Genomic DNA, 19,252 nt, shown 5'->3' with positions numbered 1-19,252 from the left:
CCAAATTAGTTCCAAGTCAGATTTCTCAGAAAGTGACATGTGTGAGGCTAGAAGTCGAACATGTCTGCAAAAGCATGTGAAACCCACAAAAGACGATTACTTGGTGACTTGCACAGTTGAATGTGATGGCTGTGGACACACTGAAGAGCCAGCCTAGTGCATATACTAACAACAAACAGCTTGAGTATAGGGTTTCACATCCTAGAAAATGCAATAATACAGTCATCTTTCCGTTTTTTTTTTTTTTTTTCTTTTTCTTTTAAAAGTTTGTTTTTGAGAGAGGGAAAGCATGCACATGCACCTGAGCAGGGACCAAGAAGAGAGAGAATCCCAGGCAGGCTTTGTGCTATTAGTGCAGAGCCCCATGTGAGGCGTGATCTCATGAACTGTGAGATCATGACCTGAGTGGAAATCAAGAATTGGACACTTAACTGACTGAGCTGCCCAGGCACCCCAGTCACCTATCAGAAATTTGCAAATAGGTAGCTCTTTCATGGAATATATAGATAAAACTTAAACCGACAAATACACAAATATACACCTCACTGGCCCCAACTTCTGCCCAGCAATTAAAGAATCAGTTCATTTCCTAAGGACAGTCCCCAACCCTCCTATCACAGACACTGTAGTTAATGGCTTGAAGACTGGTTTACTGGTTTTAACTAAATTTTTTAAAAAAGTTTATTTATTTTGAGAGAGAGAGAGAGAGAGAGAGCAGGAGGGGCAGAGAGAGAACCCCAAGCAGGCTCTGCACTGTCAGCACAGAGCCCAATGCGGGGCTGGAACTCAGGAACTGTGAGATCATGACCTAAGCTGAAACCAAAAGTTGGACGCCTAACTGACTGAGTCACCCAGGTACCCCCCCAAAAAAATTAAATTTGATTTAAATCATAAACAATATACTAGTGTCACAAAAGGAATGGAGAAAAAAAGAAAGACCACTTAAAGTTGACTACTTAGAGGTTTTTTCCCCTTCAAATGAAACCCATTTATTATACTTTTTAAATAGCATTTCCAAAGTTTTCTCATGGTATGTAATCTTTAATATAATGCATAGAATCTTGTCATATCTTGAAGCACGAGGGAAAGTTTTTGACATTTTAAACATTAAAAAATGTAGATGTACATGTTTCATTCTCCAATTTCATTTATAATAGAAAATGAGTGTAAAGTTACCATAACAATGCAAATGAAAGAATTAGTAAACAACTCAAATTTAGAAAATTTCTTTACAATCGAGTGAGACAGATTAACAAAAGGTATAATCTGTTCAACTTAATACTTAATTTCCTACTAGAAAATGGTTTAAAACAATGATCGTTACATTGAAGATTCAATGACTGAGGTTTTGACACCCACTGCTAACCTCATGGACAGTAATTAGTGAATAATTTCTACATCAATCTCTGTATAGGCTTTTGAAAACATAATAAATTAAAGCCCTATTATCCAAACAAACCACATTCCATTCTATTGTGTTTTTTCACCTCCCGGTTTATAGTTTAGACAGTTTGAAGAGGTTTAAACGTGTTGCTAGGCAACTAGCTCCTGAAGCATAACGTATTTCCTTCAACATCCCAGCCCATTCTTTTTTATCATCTTCATACCTGATGGAGAAAAAAAAAGTAATCAATAAGCAGTTTTTAAATAGATAGTTCTGTACGTTTCCTTGTATTAAATATACGAATGTGGGTCTTTGAGAAAAACCTATTGGCTCTTAACTAGAGGAGGACACAGCTGACTGGTACAATATCATTTGAATTCCTCCTCAAATATGCTTTCTCTGAGCATATGTCTGAACTACCGCCATGGTATTTAATCTGGATGTTTAGGCAGTTAATTAAGCCTTCTCTGGGAATCAAAGACTGTGCAGAGATGAAGAGTAATAGTTAATCAATCATTCACATTTGGATTGATAAAGATGGCTGGTCGCTATGAGTCAAAGTCAGCAGACTCTACATTAAGAGTAAGAACTGAAAAGTCAGGGACAGCTGGTCACCTTGATTATACTTTCAATCCTTCCCATACAGTGGTGCCCACCATGGCAGCTGATGCTAGTGATCACTCCAGAAGAATCCATTCCCTTCTGCTTTATTGTCCTGTGTGAGTACTATTAGATTTTGCATTTGATGTTAGGTAAGAACTAACATTAGGTTGTTCCCTCAGGGAATATTCACGGTTATAAAGATACAGGAACTTGAATTGCTTTGAAATATGTGTGCCCCTACTCTGCCTGGTGCCTGGAATGCCTTCTCTGCATGAGGAATTCCTAAACGCTGCCCTCTCTCTGAAGCCTTTTTGTAGCTTTCCCTTGGTTTCTCACATTGTCCTTTATATAGTATCTATTATAGCAGTTACCATTCTATTGAAAATTTTTCCTCATATTTATGTCCTCAACAAGCTCAAGGGTATTTGAGGGCAAATAATATATCTTATTCACCTTAGTATTCTCCCTCCTCCAGAAGCTATTAATACTTGGCACAAAGGAAATACCCCCAAATCATTCTATGATGATGATTTAAAGTAATAATTTTTAAAAGTAGCTCATACTTATGTAAGATATGTCCTATCTGACTTAATTTAACAATAGTCCAAATTTAATTTTCAAGATTTGTACTGTACACCAAGTGATTTTTATATTGAGAAAAGTAGACAAAAAATATTCTACCACTAATAAAGAGAAGAACTTTAATTATCTATGCAAAATTTGGGGCAACAAATTAAAAGAACGGTTTTAAGTGACTTAAAGAAAAAGTGACCACATTTAAGCAATATCAGGTTAAATGAGGCTTAAAAGCATTTGCTTCCTGACAGTTATGTATTTTTTATTTTTATTTATTTTTAATTTTTAAAAATTTAATGTTTATTTATTTTGAGACAGAGAGAGACAGAGTGCAAGCAGGGGAAGGGCAGAGAGAGGGAGACACAGAATCTGAAGGAGGCTCCAGGCTGTGAGCCATCAGCACAGGGCCCGACACGGGGCTCAAACTCACAGCTGTGAGATCGTGACCTGAGCCGAAGTCGGATGCTCAACCGACTGAACCACCCAGCTGCCCCAGTGACAGTTATATTTTTACTTTCAGCTTGGTCAATCCTAAATAATGGAAAGATTTCAGCAAAAAATACGAGAATGGAAAGTTTTTGGGTTTTTTTTTTTTACATATCACACTAAGAGGGTCTATATGTTTAGAATGTGGTATACCGATAGTTCTCATCTCTGCAAATGTGAGTAGAGATTCACCAGGAAGTTGAGGACAAGTGGGCAGCCACCTTTCTGGAAGATCAGTGGCTCTCAACTTTTTTTTTTCTCTTTAATGTTTCAAGTTTTTATTTAAATTCTAGTTAGGTAACATACAGTGTAATATTAGTTTCAGGAGTAGAATTTAAGTGGCCGTCAACTTCAGTGCACATCTGAGTCACCTGGAGGTCTTGCTAGAACACAGATGGCTGGACCCCCCAATCCCAGAGTTTCACATTTGAGGTAAGGCCTGAGAATGTGCATATTTAACAAGTACACAGGTGGTGCTGATGCTGCCTTGGAAACCACAGCAGATCACTGGTTCTCAAACTTGACTTGCACATTTGGAACCACTAGAGACATTAAAAATACTGATGCCTGGGTCCTACCCCCAGAGACTGATTTAACTGGTATGGAGTATGGCCTGGGCAAGAATATTTTTTAAAGGTCCTGACGTGGGGGCGCCTGGGTGGCGCAGTCGGTTAAGCGTCCGACTTCAGCCAGGTCACGATCTCGCGGTCCGTGAGTTCGAGCCCCGCGTCGGGCTCTGGGCTGATGGCTCAGAGCCTGGAGCCTGTTTCCGATTCTGTGTCTCCTCTCTCTCTACCCCTCCCCCGTTCATGCTCTGTCTCTCTCTGTCCCAAAAATAAATAAACGTTGAAAAAAAAATAAAAAAAAAATAAAGTTCCTGACGTGATTCTAATACGCAGCAAGAGTTGAGAATTATTGCTCTAGATTTTATCACCCAAGTGGAAAACACCAGTACCTAAATTTAAAATTTTACAGCCAAGCAGACAGTAATGAATGCATTCTTGCCTTTCCCCAGTCTGGTGGTTCCCAAACTTGTCTGCATATTAGAATCATCCAGGGGTCTTTTGAAAGTTTAAAAGCCCAGACCATACTCTAGAAAATGAAATCATAGTCCATAGAGGTAGGAAAGAGGTGTCAGTACTTTTTGAAGCTCCCTACATGATTCCAGTGAGCAAGCAACTTTGGGAACCACTGTCCTAATTGCAAAATCAAACATAATCAGAGAGGATGCCTCTTTCAGGCTCTCCTCAGCAATGTAAGGGCTACTTTTAGCAGGAGATGCTTTACTTTGCTGCCTACAACATCCTCCTGCTGAAGCAACTTAGCTTTTGACCACCGTTAGGAACCACAGTGGCTCATGTGGGATTCAGCTGATTGACAGCACCATTCCCTAACATCAGTGTTTTTGACCCTGGCTGCATAGTAGAATCACCTGAGAAGGTTTTGGGACCTCACTGCAGAAATCCTGATTTAATTGGCCTGCGTTAAGGTCCAGGCACTGGTATATTTTAAAAGCATCCCAGGTGATTTAAAAATTTTTTTCTTTAATGTTTTTATTTATTTTTGAGACAGAGAGAGACAGAGCATGAGTAGGGGAGGGGCAGAGAGAGAGGGAGACACAGAATCTGAAGCAGGCTGCAGGCTCTGAGCTGTCAGCACAGAGCCCGACGCGGGGCTTGAACTCATGGACTGTGAGATCATGACCTGAGCCGAAGTCGGACGCTCAACTGACTGAGCCACCCAGGCACCCCCATCCCAGGTGATTTTAATGTGCAGCCAGGGTTAAGGATCACTGCCTATTCACTCTTTGTGCTTATCCCTGTTTTCCAAAAACCCTAACCTTCTCAGCCCTCCATTATTTCATTCTTTGTTTCCCTACTGCTTCCAGCCTTTTTCCATCTCAACTTCTCCCTAAGTCTAGCCTCTTTCCTCCCTGGAAATCTCTGGTTTCTTTTTGTTCCTCCTCCTCTTTTGGGGTGGGGAAAGATGAGTAATACTTAACTTCCCTTTATAGTTACTTTTTTTCTTGCCTTCTACATAGCTAGTTACTATTACAACAACACAAGGAAATAATGTTTGATGCATAAAATAATTCCTTGGTTAAGCCACCTGTCTTTCAGCCTTTCAGTTCACCAGGGAATAAGGCATGTGGTGGGTCAGGTATAGAAGCAGTAATATCCACTTTCTACTCTTGGCCTTGGTGGTATGCCTTCACTGATCGCTCTTCCAAAGCTATCCCTACAAATTTATTTATTTATTTTTATTATTTTTTTTAAAAATGAAATTTATTGTCAAATGGGTTTCCATACAACACCCAGTGCTCATCCCAACAGGTGCCCTCCTCAATGCCCATCACCCACTTTCCCCTCCCTCCCACCCCCATCAACCCTCAGTTTATTCTCAGTTTTTAAGAGTCTCTTATGGTTTGCCTCCCTCCCTCCCTAAAAATTTAAATGAGTGAGCAAATCACTTGTTAAAATGAAGATACTGATTAAGTTTGGGGTGAGACCTGGGATTATGCATTTCTAAGAAGCTCTCAGGAGATGCCACCACTGGTGGTCCATAGACCATACTTTGAGTACCAAGGTTCCAGACAATCTGGTGACAGACCAAGGAAGAGCATCCATCCTTGAGAGTGGGGGCTGGCCTTCAGCTGAGAGGGAAAGCATGAATTTGGCAGTTTCTGGATGAGTGTATGGTATCAACTCACTAATGCTTACCTCAAGCAACTGAGATCTGCCTCCTATAAATTTTTATCAGCAAGCACAGTGCCTGGGCTGAAGGCAGCAGGTGCCATTTGACAGACACATGTGGTATCCTAGTGGTAACCAGATATCTGCATACTGTATGCCCTGCCCCAACTATGTGGCTCTCCATGACACAACTTACACTTCTGCTCCTAAGACTTCCTGTATGTGCCTTGGTCTCCAGGGGACATTCACTGCATTAGAAACTATGGTAAAATTCACCACCCCCCACACACTGTATAAATACTACATTCATTTCAAGCCTAACTTCAAAATATTCAACTGACTAACCACTGCAAATGTCATCCTTCAGAGACCTGCCCAGCATCGATCTGAGGGGTAAAATGGATTGCTCCTTTTCACTTGTTTCTTTTTTAAAAAGCTTTTGTAACTGAATCTTCAAAAACTCAAAAATGGTTTAAGTTAGAATCAAAATAGAATTAATGAATTTGTGGAAAACTCAAGAAGTTAACTACATGTTTCTTCAGAACTCTTAGGAAATAAAGTACCCTCTGGTAGAAAGGTTTGGAAGCAGCTCTCACTCTACTGGATGCCTAGTGTAGTACACTTTCAGAGCAGAGTAGAGCTTTATTAAAGAATCAACAGTCCGAATCTCATTTTACTGATTAAGAAAAAGGCCTAGATAAGTTCTTTCCCAAGCACACAGCTAATTAGAGCAGTACTTGATCATCAAGTAAGTGGCACGTGCAAAAGTTCAATTAGGTTTGAAAAGTGTTTAAGCTACTATCAAGAAGAAGCATACATGTTGGGAAAGTCTGGCTTACTCTTTACTGCAAAATTGCTTTATCGGTTATCAGTTATTTGATTTAATCTTTGGTCCAAAAAATTGGAGTCAAAAAAACTTACTTCCATATGTCATTGACTTCAGTGGGTGCAAACTCTTTAGACTCCAGTTGAATCATGGCAAAGCCCCCGATGGCATACAGGGATCCAGCCAGGCTGACCAAACTGATGGAGCTTCTTTCTTGGGGAAATTCAGTCATTACTTCCCATCTAGGAATTATTGAAAATACAGTCAATGTAAAACCTAAGGAAATGCCAAATTTATTTACTGAACAATTATGTGAAATTATAATTTAAAAATTCAAGTTAGCATAGGCATCTAAAATTAGAAGATTAAGTTTTTCTACTGAAAAATAGCTAAATATTTCTTTATTTGAAAGATGTAACCAGATTAAATATGAAGCCCTCAATATGTCAATCTTGGACTATTTCACCTTCATCAATTAGCATGTTCAGCAATGGTTATCAAAATGTGTGCCATAAACTGGGAGGTTGGTGCACTTCTAGGGCTCCTGAGTCTTACTGTGCTGGATTTCATTTGAATGGCAATACAAATTTTTAAAAAGCCTTGTTTCCATCATTTCTCGAGAAATCTCTAAATCCTTTGCAGTAAAGGCATGTAATTAACCTAGTTGAGAAACTAGAGTTAGTAATTTTCTTTTTAATGACTTCATCTTTTTAAATAAAGGATTTAAGGGAACTTTTTAATGTTTAAAGCCATATGAAATAGGACAACTAATGATAAAGTTAATAAAATCAGTTGGAGGTATCAAGAGTCTAGAATGAGGTAGTCATTTTGGCAACTCTCTATTCTATTTCTCTGTCGTTAAAAGTGGACCTTTCTCTAAACATATTATTTGTTTTTCTAACTATAAAAATAGCACATATACATTGTAGACAATCTGGAAATACAAAAAGGTATAGAAGAAAACAAATACCACCATGATCATACCCTCCAGACATAATCATAAGCAACATTTTAGTGTAATTTTGTTTTTTTCAAAAAGCATACAGATTTATAAATATAAATGTCTATACATACACATGAAAAAGCTATGAACATAGAGTGTTTATAGTTCTGTGCGCTGCTTCTTTAACTTCTTATGAGTGTTTACCTATATGATAGTTTTCAAAAACACGATTTTTAATGATCGTTTAAATCCTGTCCCATAAAAGTTCCTTGGTGATTTTCAGATACTAAAGTGTATTTTGTAATCAGGCATACATGGTTCCTTAAAAAAGTAATGACAGTGCTCTGATTTTTCTTCATTGCTAAACTAGGAGTGTAAAAACTATGTATTTATCTAGATGAGTGAACTCAAAAATTTGAAAAAGACTAATTTTACATAAACGATATCTGTCAAATGTCTTTTCATATTAACTTTAAGCCAATAAAAGCTTATAAGTGAAATTTTTAAGAAATTATAAAGAGTATAAAAGAATTAACCATTTGAAGCATTCATGCTCTACAAATATCATAAGCTAAGTGGAGGTCTTTTCATTCTACATATTTCAAATCAAAACACCATACGGAGACATGTATATTCACCCACATGTATATAATTATTCAGAAGTATTACCTTTGCACGACTAAATTCATAACGTTAAGTTAATAACAAATAAGGACAAATTGAACACTCCAACATTAACTTGAGGACTATGTGTTCCAAGTTGCAAACACACGTAATGCATCAAAATGTTAGGCTTTTCACACCCAATAACAGAAGGAACCCACATACTTCATCTTAATCCTTGCCTCCCTGCCCTCCTCTCCCCATGTCCTAATCAGAAAGCTTCATTTTCATCCAAAGTTAAAAAGTAGAATGACTCATATGCTTTGGTAAGATACAGCAACTCACTTATTGGTTATGAGGTCAAAAGCTTCTACTGAAGCTGAAAGGCCATCTTCGGTGACGCCTCCTGCAATCACAATCTTGCCCTTATGTATGGCCACCCCAAACATGGAACGAGGGGTTTTCATTGGAGCCACATCTTTCCAGTCTCCTTTTTTTGGGTTGTAGATAAACACTCTGTTTGTACACTTTCTGTAAACATAAAAGACAACAAAATGGTCCTTTTAGAACCTTCCTTTCTGAAAGAAGCAATTTCACTAATCGTTTAACATTGCTTCCCGTCTCAGATACATAAAGCAGAATTAGAAAAACTCATAAGTATTCTGAATCTGAGCCTATGACACAAGTGAAGGACAATTGCCAATGTGGGCACTAAACCTATTTTATAACTTAAATATACTACTGGATGGTAGAGTACCTTTCCTTTCGGCAATCGCCCAGAGTGGATTTTAATCCTACCTGCTGCTAAATTCAACAGAAGACACAAACAGAGTTAAAAAAAAAAATCATAGACCCTTTTTGTGCCAAGCAACAAAAATGTTAAGTTTATCTTATTGTTTGAATCTCCTAGGAATGACTTAGTTAATTTAAAAAATAATTAGGTATGAAAGTACCTATTTTAATGTTTATTTATTTTTGGGACAGAGAGAGACAGAGCATGAACGGGGGAGGGGCAGAGAGAGAGGGAGACACAGAATCGGAAACAGGCTCCAGGCTCTGAGCCATCAGCCCAGAGCCCGACGCGGGGCTCGAACTCACGGACCGCGAGATCGTGACCTGGCTGAAGTCGGACGCCCAACCGACTGCGCCACCCAGGCGCCCCGAAAGTACCTATTTTAAATTTAACTCCATAATATGACGGCTGGTTTCATTTTAGTATACTACTAATACACCAGTGTATTTTAAGAAATCTGGGACTATAGATTAGACAACTAGTCGTCTGAATAGATGAGTAAGGAGAGCAGTTTTATATGCTAAATGCTACCAGGAAAACCTGTACTCATCTGAATTATTCTTAGTATGTTCCTCAGAGTTCCTTAAGGTTATCCATAATTTACTGATAGGAGTTCAAAATGCTAAATAATAATTCATCAACTGGATATATTTGTGGGCTTTTTTATTTTGTTTTTGCTTTTTTAAAGTAAGCTCTACACCCAATGTGGGGCTTGAACTCGCAGCCCCAAGACCGAGGGTCATATGCTGTAGCAGCTGAGCCAACCAGGTGCCCCTGGATATATTTGGTAAAGCAAAAAAGCCAACAAACAACACTCCCAACGTTTTAGGAGGACAACTTTTTTCTTTAGTCTTATGAAAGACCAGATATCTGGAGTAGAAGCATTTCCTCTAATATTTGACTATGAGTATTATTTTAAAACTTCTTGACAAGGTCATGATACAAAACCATGTTCTTCAAATTCAGTGGTGTTAACTAGTGAGATTTAGTGCTTACTTTTAGATAATGACTCATTTCAAAGTTCTTTGGCATTCATCAAGCAATGCTGTCTTGGTTAATCATACTCTCAAGATTAATATATTCTTACCAACAAGACCTGTATGCTTCTTACTGACATATCAATTTCCTGGTTACTAATACCACTTGAAGGAAACAATTTAAATCATTTGGCAGGGTCACTAGATTTTCAAAGTCAGAACACTGCTTAATACACATTTTCCATCCTATTTACTCAGGAAAAATACCCCAAATAAGATTTTGCACTAAGTTTATAATATGGCCTTCCTTTAAATTATGGGAATGGCTGGGATTAAGGAAAATATTAAAATATCAGAATATGTTATCTTTGAATATGGATAGACTGTATAAAAACCCATTGTTCTTTTTAAACAATTAGTCATTTATTTTTATTTTATTTTATTTTTAATTGAAGTATAACTGACATACCATATCGTATTAGTTTCAGATGTATATCATAGTGATTTGATATTTTTATACATTATGAAATGATCCCCCTAGGTAAGTCTAGTTACCATGTGTCACCATACAAAGTTGTTACAATATTATTGACTACATTCCCTATCCATATATTACATCCCCATGAGTTATTTTATGATTGGAAATTTGTATCTCTCAATCCCCTTTACCTGTCTCACCCGTCCCCAACATCTCCCCGCTCTGGTAACCACCCGTTTGTTTCCTATATCAATGAGTCTGTTTCTTTTCTTTCTTTTTTTTTTTTTCGCTTGTTAGGTTCCCATTGCTTTTTAAAATCACATTTCCTGTGCTATTTGTCATTTTAATTTAATAATAACCATTAATTGTTAACTCAATATAGAGTTCTTTATTTCTAGCACATTTCCATATTCTACTCTCCTTTCCTGCTTTGCCCTTATAATTCTTAATTCTGGTTCCCTTTCCAGGATTATCTCTATTTATTAAGCATCTCGGGCAAATGAGGACAAGCCAAATTAGGCAGAGTTTTCAGAGGCAGGACATTAGTTCTCACTATTTAAACTGAAAATCTTCATTTTACCAGACAGGCTCCTGGCTTAACCGACTGACTTTTGGAGCCCTCTGAAGTCACTTCTCCCTTTGAGTAACAAGATCCTTTTCCTAATTACCTATCCCTTGAGAAGTGCCTAGAAATCAAGTTACATGAACCTTCATCCTGTTTTTCTCACAAGAAACTAGGCAGCAGTGGGTGTACCAGATGCAGCTGTTCTGTTTGATCAGTGCCTCTTTGTGACCAGTTGTTGTTAAATATTTTGACTATCAAAATATTTAAATATTCTTACTCTGTCCAGGAGTAAATCAGTGAAACATTGTTTAGGAAATAACTGCTTTCTTTTCTGTCACCAGGCTCCTCAGTTTCAAACTCACCTATCTAAATTCTTTTATGAAGGTAAAGTACAAATCCATGATATTTTAATGCACTATTGGTTTAGCAGTTATATTTTAGATATAACATTAAAGAGGTACACTTAGTTTTTATCTAGTTGTGGCCAAAAGAATAAGAAAGCCCACTGGCTTTAACGTAGTGAAATATAATGAAAAAGACTTGATTATGCTCCTAAATGCTGCTTTTCAACTGTAAGAATGCTTATGAGGGTGGTATCATGCTAGTTCTTAGCAATATGCTGAATATCTACACATTTACTTTAACGAGTTTTATTTATTTTTTGATACTTTAGCAACTGTTAACTTTTATACAGTTTCCCTTCAGAAATCATTTATAATATCCTCTAATAGCTTTTCAAAATTTTATTTTGAAACTTTTACTTCCAAAATGTTATAAGTGAGAACCAAGTCTCATTTCAGTATGTAGATTCAGATGAAAGGAGGGAAGAACTCTTGCAATAACAAAATCATTTGGAGGGGCTCCCGGCTGGCTCAGTCAGTGAAGCATGCAACTCTTGATCTCAGGTTTGTGAGTTCAAGCGCCACGTTGGGGGTAGAGCTACTTAAAAAAATGTTAAAGTAAATCATTTGGATGTAAACCATAAGGAGATTTTAGGTACTTACTTGTCATCTGTCTTTCCTCCTAGACAATATATCATCCCCTTATGTGAAATCACACTATGGCCATAGACTTTGATAGGCAGTTTTTTAACTTCATTCCATTTTGCAGTCCTGAAATGAGAATATGGTAGAATTTCTATGCTTTGAAACACGTTTTCTATGCTTTCAGTTAATTCTAGGTTCTAAAGCTATGAATATGTAATGGGCATTCATATACCTGAATGCTTACGAAACAGGAATGTCATGGCAACTTACACGGGATCATAGCATAATACTGAATCCAACGAAGCCTCTGTTTGAAGGTCTTTGCCTGCAACTACATAGATTTTGTCATCTACCTCTCCCAGACCGAAGAGACACCTGGCTGATGGCAGAGGTGGAAGTCCAACCCACTCGGATGCTATGTTATCAAGCTGAAAGAAAAATATATAAGGAATTGTACAGCTTGTTAGAAAAGAGTTACAGTCGTTCCAAGAAATATGCTATATTCTATGTGTTGTTTACAATACACTGAGATAGTGGGGCACCTGGGTGGCTCAGCTGGGTAAGCATCTGACTCTTGGTTTTGGCTCAGGTCACTATCTCACAGTTCGTGAAATCAAGCCCTGCATCGGGCTTTGTGCTGACAGCATGGAGCCTGCTTGTGATTCTCTCTCTGCCTCTCTCTCTGTCCCTCCCCTGCTTGTTCTCTCTCTCTCAAAATAAATAAACTTAAAATATATATGTTAAAAAAGAATACACTGAGATAGTCAAAGATGTTGCAGGTAAAATAAAACTGCAATCCAAAAGTATCATATTTTACCTCTGGATTACCAAGAAAAATGAGAAATTCTGCTTGGTTTACCAAAATAGCTAAAAGTAACAAAATCTGGAAAAAGAAATAGAGTCACTAGAGTTTGGTTAGAACTGTGAGGTTTCTTGTCAAAGTTTCTTCCCATGTTGTCTTGTTCAGGTTCGAAAAAAGCATCCTAATACTGTTAGCTCCTTGGGGAAAGAGAAGTTGTGACTGTGGGGAGGGTGTATGTGAGTGACCCCCGAATGCTATATTTAACATGCTCCCCAAGCCAGGACAGCTGGACCTGTCGCTCAGTCCACAGACAACTGGGATGTTTGGCAATATCTTTTTTTCTTTTCTTCAAAACTGTGTAGGTTTCTCTCTGTTTCGCTTTATTATTTCTGACATAGGCAGGGTTCTGGCTATAACCTCCTAGCCTTTTGCTGGAAGTCATTGGAAAAACCCTCGCCTCTGTCTTTTTTTAAAATTGTATTAGGAAGTAACTTGCTTGTGTTTGCTGCTGCTACTTCTGCAAGCCTCAGACAGCTCTCTAGGTGCCCATGCTCTCGGGTAGGTAATTCTGATGTGGCAGGTATCAGTTTCAGCGCTTACTATTGGTAATTTTACGTTTTTCCACTTTGCATTTTAGGACATGAAGGCATGAGAAAATTGCTTTTTGAAGGAGTGCAGTTACAGATTTGTTGTTCTCTGTAGTGCTACATCTGTGTAGCAGAAGAAGGAATAAACCCCAGAATAACTGGATACCAAGAGTAGGTGCAGATAATAAGGGCTGTGGTCAAGGGAGGGTCTTTGTAGAAGCCTATGTATATTTCACCTCGTAACTTTGGTTAAAGCAAGTACTAATTAAGACTAGATAAAATGAGCAGTTTAATCCTCACATATGCATTGTTAGGTCTGCATTCACAAATTTTAACATCTACGTTGTGATCGCTAATTTTTTCATTTTTGGAAAAAAGTCCTTTCATCAAGAAAGTGGTGTGTAGTATAGTAGAAATAATGACGAACATTTATGAAGTTTGGACTCTGTGACAGGCTGCGTACGGAACGCTTTACACGGGTAATCTCATTCAGTCCTCCAGGATTGCCACTTTTATTATCTCTGTTTTACAGAAGAGAAAACTGAGGCACAGAAAGGTTAAATAATTGGTCAAGCATAGAGCTTTTAAGTGATATTCAAAAACAAGCTATATAAATCCACTGTTTTTTAAAAATGGGAACAGCAATTATAATCCCAGACTAAAGAGTTAACTGCCCACACTGTACAGGACTGTCCACATCGCCATCCTCTCCCCAATCAGGGCACTTAGTACAGCAGATGTAACAGTACTGTCTACCAGGCTCTTTTATAGATGATCTGTCAAGCTATTTAACCTGTCTGGCTCCAGTTTCCTCATCCTTAAAATCAGGGTTTGGACCTACATTACTTTAAAATGGGATCCTGTTCAAAGATTTGATGAATCTTTTAATTCTATGAAAAACAAAACAAAACAAACAACCCTCTCTTAGGTAAAAAATTCTCATAATCTATTTATAGTACACAATCAAAGATCATACTACTCCTAACTTAATACATTCTAAACAGACGGGATCAAACAGAAAAATACAATATAAAACATGAAATTCTCATTTATTTTCTTGTGAGTCATAAATAACCCTTCTTACAGTCAGGTGTTTTTATCCTGGCATCTTGTTGCACTATTTGTCCCTTTTAAGAGAAGCAAGTCATGGGCAATGACAGAGAGTTGACCTTTTCAACTTTGTGTAACTGTTTTTGTAGCTATAAAGAACATTGAACAGGTTTCTTGAACCAGAAATGAGAGTAAGAGTAGTCGGTGCCCATAAAAGTAAGAGTAGTCGGTGATCACAAAGAATGAAATTTTGCCATTTGCAACAACGTAGATGAAACTAAAGTGTATTATGCTAAGTGAAATAAGTCAGTCAGAGAAAAACACATATCATATTATTTCACTCTTATGTGGAATTTAAGAAACAAAACAGATGAACATTGGGGAAGGGAAGCAAAAATAAGATAAAAACAGAGAGGGAGACAAACCATAAGAGACTCTTAAAGACAGAGAACAAATTGAGGGTCGCTGGAGGGGTGGGGGTGGGGGGATGGGCTTGTTGGGATGAGCACTGGGTGTTATATGTAAGTGATAACTAAATTCTATTCCTGAAATCATTATTACACCGTATGTTAACTAACTTGGATTTAAATTAAAAAAAAAAAAGTAGTAACAGGATGGAAGAGAATAAAGATAATATTGTTAAGTATTCCTTGATCTATGATTTCTAGATACCTGTGTGTCCATGTGTGTTTTATGCCATTTTTACTTCCTAGATATAATGATTGCCTTTTAAATTCAATTTGGCTTTTCTGAAATTTCACTGATTTTAAAATTAGAGCTTAGGAAAATTTCTGGCATGCATTCAAACACTTAGGATTATAGCTTCTGTTTTATTTTTGTATTTCATAGTTAACATTTTTCAATGGAACTTTGAAAATTAAGAATGATTAACATATATATTACATTTTTCAAGATTAGGAAAACCTGGTTAAAGGTAGTATTTTGTGAAGGCACAGTATGTCACACACTGAGAGCACACAGTGACTGTGGTATGACATTCTACACTTATCTTTGGCCTTTCCAGTTCAAGTGCCCATAAACCTCAGGCCATGAGTAGCTATGATCTAAACAAACTCATCTGAGCTAGCTGTAGGCTACAAAGTAGCTTAAAAATTGGCATTATTAAAGATAAAGGGTAAGCCACTGATTCCTTCATAAATGGATAAAATATAATGTGTTAATAATATGAAACAAACTCACTTCAAACAAACTATAAAGAGTTTAGTTGGGAGTATTTGGTTTCTTGGACACATCTGTGGTTTCACAAAACAGATTAAATTGGAATGATGTTGAAGTACAACTCTGATCCAAATACATGTGGTCACTTGTCATAAATAAAAAATCATCGTAAATAAAAATTTCTAAATATAATTGATGAATTCAAATTAGTGACACCTTTGTAGTTTTTCCCAGAAGGTAACCCAAAGTGTGTAAATTAAGTTATATAAGTTCTCTTCATTTTCAACAAAATTATATTTTAGGCAGTAAACATAAATAACAGATAAAATACCACCCTTAAGAATTTCAAATCAGTTTAAGAAAACCTGGAAAAAGGCTGAAAATCTGACCAATTATAATTTTTGCAATGTGGAAAGTACTACGGTTTAGAGAAATACATTAACCTACTTAATGGGTTAAAAGTTTCAACTTAGGTTTTACTAACACACTGGGTTTTGAAAGATTATAGTCACCATCAGCTATAAACTTAACACTGTGGGTAAAAGAGTGTAAAGAAAATCTGAGTCATCACTTACACATTAATTAGAACCTCATTCTTCACCAAACCTTTTATTAAATATTAACAAGCAATTAAGTTAACTGATCTAAGTACTTCTGTCAGCTCTGTAAGTAGCAAAGGTGCAAGGGACTGCATAGGACATCCAGTAGAATAAAATGCAAGCAGCCTGAATGATTCACACATCAGGTAACTGGGTAGTAAACAGCAGCCTTTCCTTTACGTCTCTACTTTTAGAAAACTAGCCCTTCTTACCTGGAAGAAGTAGGACTGTAGAGGTTGATCTTTATTTTCTTCATCCACATATAGTCCTCCTACCACATACACCTGATTTTGTTGGGTAACAATGCTAGAATGATTTCGGGGAATCTGCTCAGCCAGTGCAGTGAGGTAGCACTCATTTTCTGTGGGATCATAAGCCACGGCAGCTGTGTCATTCACCAAGAGGATGAGGTCTTTGACAAACATTCCATGCCTGGGAATGTCATTCAGGTAACCAGGGAGTAAATCTTCATCACCAACATCACCGTTCACCTCCCCAGCCCCAGACTTCTCTGCATTTTTGCTAGGTTCTGGGAGTTTGCCTGCAAATGCATCTTTGAGAACTTTGATTTTTTTCTGGAGTTCTGGGTTGCTTTTAATTATATCATCTTTCTCAACGTGATCTTTAAAATATTTTTCTGTCATAAGGCGAAAACGAATACAATCAAACACTTCGCTAAGGTTTTTGACCCTGTTTTCCTTGTCTGTTCGCACCCATTTCATCACCGCCTCAAATACCGCTTCTTCCTTCTCCACATTTAGACTGTCATTTGAAATGACTGAGATCAGTTCCTGCGGAGATAGTTGCATAAAGTCCTCTTCCTTACAAATCTGTACAAAACGATCAGACACAAATTCACGGGCAGAGATAGCAAGTCTCGGGCAGTCAAGAAGAAGTCCTAATCTTAAGATGGCTAGACAGTTACCAGGAGCAAGTCTTTTCTGAAGATAGGAAACACAGACAGTGAACACCGAGGGGATCTGAAAGCGGCTGGCCAAGGCAAAAATATCTTGCACGTTTCCATCGTTGAGATCAATACTGGCAGAGTACAGGTACTTGATGATTAAATCCAGTACAGCAGGATCCACATTATCTAATACTACCTCCTTTTTTTTCCCCTCATCAATTTCAGATAAAAAATACTCACGGAAGTAAGGACTACAAGCTGACAAAATCAATCTGTGGCAAGGAAGACTTTTGTCACCTGCTTTTAGGGTGCAATCGATGAATTTTTTTTCATCTAGGAGATCTTTTAGACCATCCTGAAGAAGGGTGGATTGGTAAAGCCGCAGTTCCTCTGTGAGTTCCCGCTGGGAATCCATTTTGTGAGTAACCTGGGTAAGGAAGGGGACACTGAAGGCCTTAGCTCCTCGCAGCACACAGGTCTAGCTGTAAAAAGGCAGATCAGTGTGCTTTGCCCAGCTTGAAGCCTTTGCAATTTAATCCCACCAGCTAAATATAGATACCCACTCTAACAACGGGAATTTAGGAGAGCTGGTTTGGAAAGAAGAGTTGTTCTTGCAGCTGTTATAGATTGAAGGGAACAACTGGAACTTTTAATCACTAAGGAAACAGCTAAGAAACAGGGGATTTAAATGAAGTAGAAAGCTTTAAAATACATAAAGCATTACAGCATATGTCAATAAAGGCATGTTTAAAGAAAATGTTTATTGAACTAACAGAAAACTGACTCATAAAAAATGAGTCAGTCCGCTAAAAATGGTCTAGTGGCAAACTCCTTGGCTGTCTGAATTAATGATGCAAAGGTCAAGAATATGAGGTGAGTTCATCTGAATACTCATAAGCAAAATCCCTTTTCCAATAAGTGTTACATACGAATTTTTATTTTCTATTTAAAACAGTGGGATTTACAATTTTCTTTTAGAAGTATGAAACTTAAAAACTTGTTTATGTACTGTAATTTTATTTTTAAAAACCATCAATAATAATACCCCACCATAATTGAAATAATAAATACAGAGAAATTGCTAGTTTTCTAAGACATTCCGAATTATCTTTATTCTTAAATGGAAAAACCCTAATTTGTACTGAATTAAATGATAAAATTATTTATTCATACCCTGCCTTGCTCTACAAAGGATCTGATGTGGCAAACAAAAATAAAACAAGTAAAATAAAGGCAAAAGGTTAAAAGGAATCATCAAGCTTAGAAATAGAAATAGTTAAAAGTCAACAATAGGGAAAGAAAAAACTCAAATATAATATGATTTACTAAAGATACTCTGTGATTTTAAATGTTGAAGATAACCTTTCATTAAATAAAAAGTTAAAATACAGATATAACTCCATGAAAACAATGTTATCAACAGACTACAGCAGACTGAGGAAGAAGTGCTATATATCACCTGCATAATTTGGAAAACAAGACTATATAAGGAAAAAGAAAAGAATATATAACTGAAATCGTAATTTAAGTTCTCCATTATAATAGAACACCATATTGATTAGGGAATGCAGAAGTCATGATTTGAAAAAAAATTGATCCTTTGTTTATATGCAGATGACATTGTATACCTCTTCATGAACTATTTTATTATAAAATTATATTGTCACAGTTTCCGAACTCAGTGGGGCTATAGAAATACTGTATAATTTCAAATTTTGGTATTCATAAAAATGCTCAAAAGAATATAAGCTCCATGAAGACAGGAAGTTTTTTTGGTTTGCTTTGTTCAATGCTATAGCCCCAGGGCCTTGTGTGCTCCATTAATATTTGTCGAATGAATAAATGCCCCCAGATCAGTGAATTCTGTATTTTTAAACTTCAAGGTTTCTACCATGAGTAAAGATTTTTTCTTTTATTTTACATCACAGTGAAGTCAATGGTACTGTCAGCTGCTAAAACAACAGCTGAAAGAAGAGCTCATTGACTCTTTTTTCCATTTATAGATGTCAGTGAAGGTTTTAACACGCTAGAAAAAATGAACAGCTGCTCCCGTGTTTAAACAATAAATGACTCATTTCTCTCTACAAGTAACAACTAACATTTGAAAAGATTAATGAGTCAGATGCAAACACCATGCTATGACATTTAAGATTCCTTACTAGTAAGCAATTATGAAGTCTGTTTTGCTTGAAAAACTATTTAAATATATTCCTGG

The 19,252-nt window shown here is 37.0% G+C and overlaps 1 protein-coding gene across 1 annotated transcript; it reads right to left on the bottom strand.

Annotated features, from left to right (window-relative positions):
• Window positions 1-870: 870 nt before the first annotated feature.
• Window positions 871-17,530, bottom strand: KLHL41 (kelch like family member 41). The gene is made up of 6 exons (XM_030327224.1): window positions 16,343-17,530; window positions 12,184-12,341; window positions 11,932-12,039; window positions 8,460-8,645; window positions 6,664-6,810; window positions 871-1,607 (listed from the first exon to the last, which is right to left on the bottom strand). Exons 1-6 carry the CDS (start codon window positions 17,450-17,452, stop codon window positions 1,496-1,498), a joined length of 1,821 nt encoding a protein of 606 aa, XP_030183084.1. The 5' UTR covers window positions 17,453-17,530; the 3' UTR covers window positions 871-1,495.
• Between the last annotated feature and the right edge of the window lie 1,722 nt (window positions 17,531-19,252).

Source organism: Lynx canadensis, chromosome C1 (genome assembly GCF_007474595.2).
Source record: "Lynx canadensis isolate LIC74 chromosome C1, mLynCan4.pri.v2, whole genome shotgun sequence".
In the NCBI taxonomy this organism is placed as follows: domain Eukaryota; kingdom Metazoa; phylum Chordata; class Mammalia; order Carnivora; family Felidae; genus Lynx; species Lynx canadensis.
The sequence above is the reverse complement of the archived record's forward strand: the minus strand, read 5'-3'. Positions and strand labels throughout refer to the sequence as shown.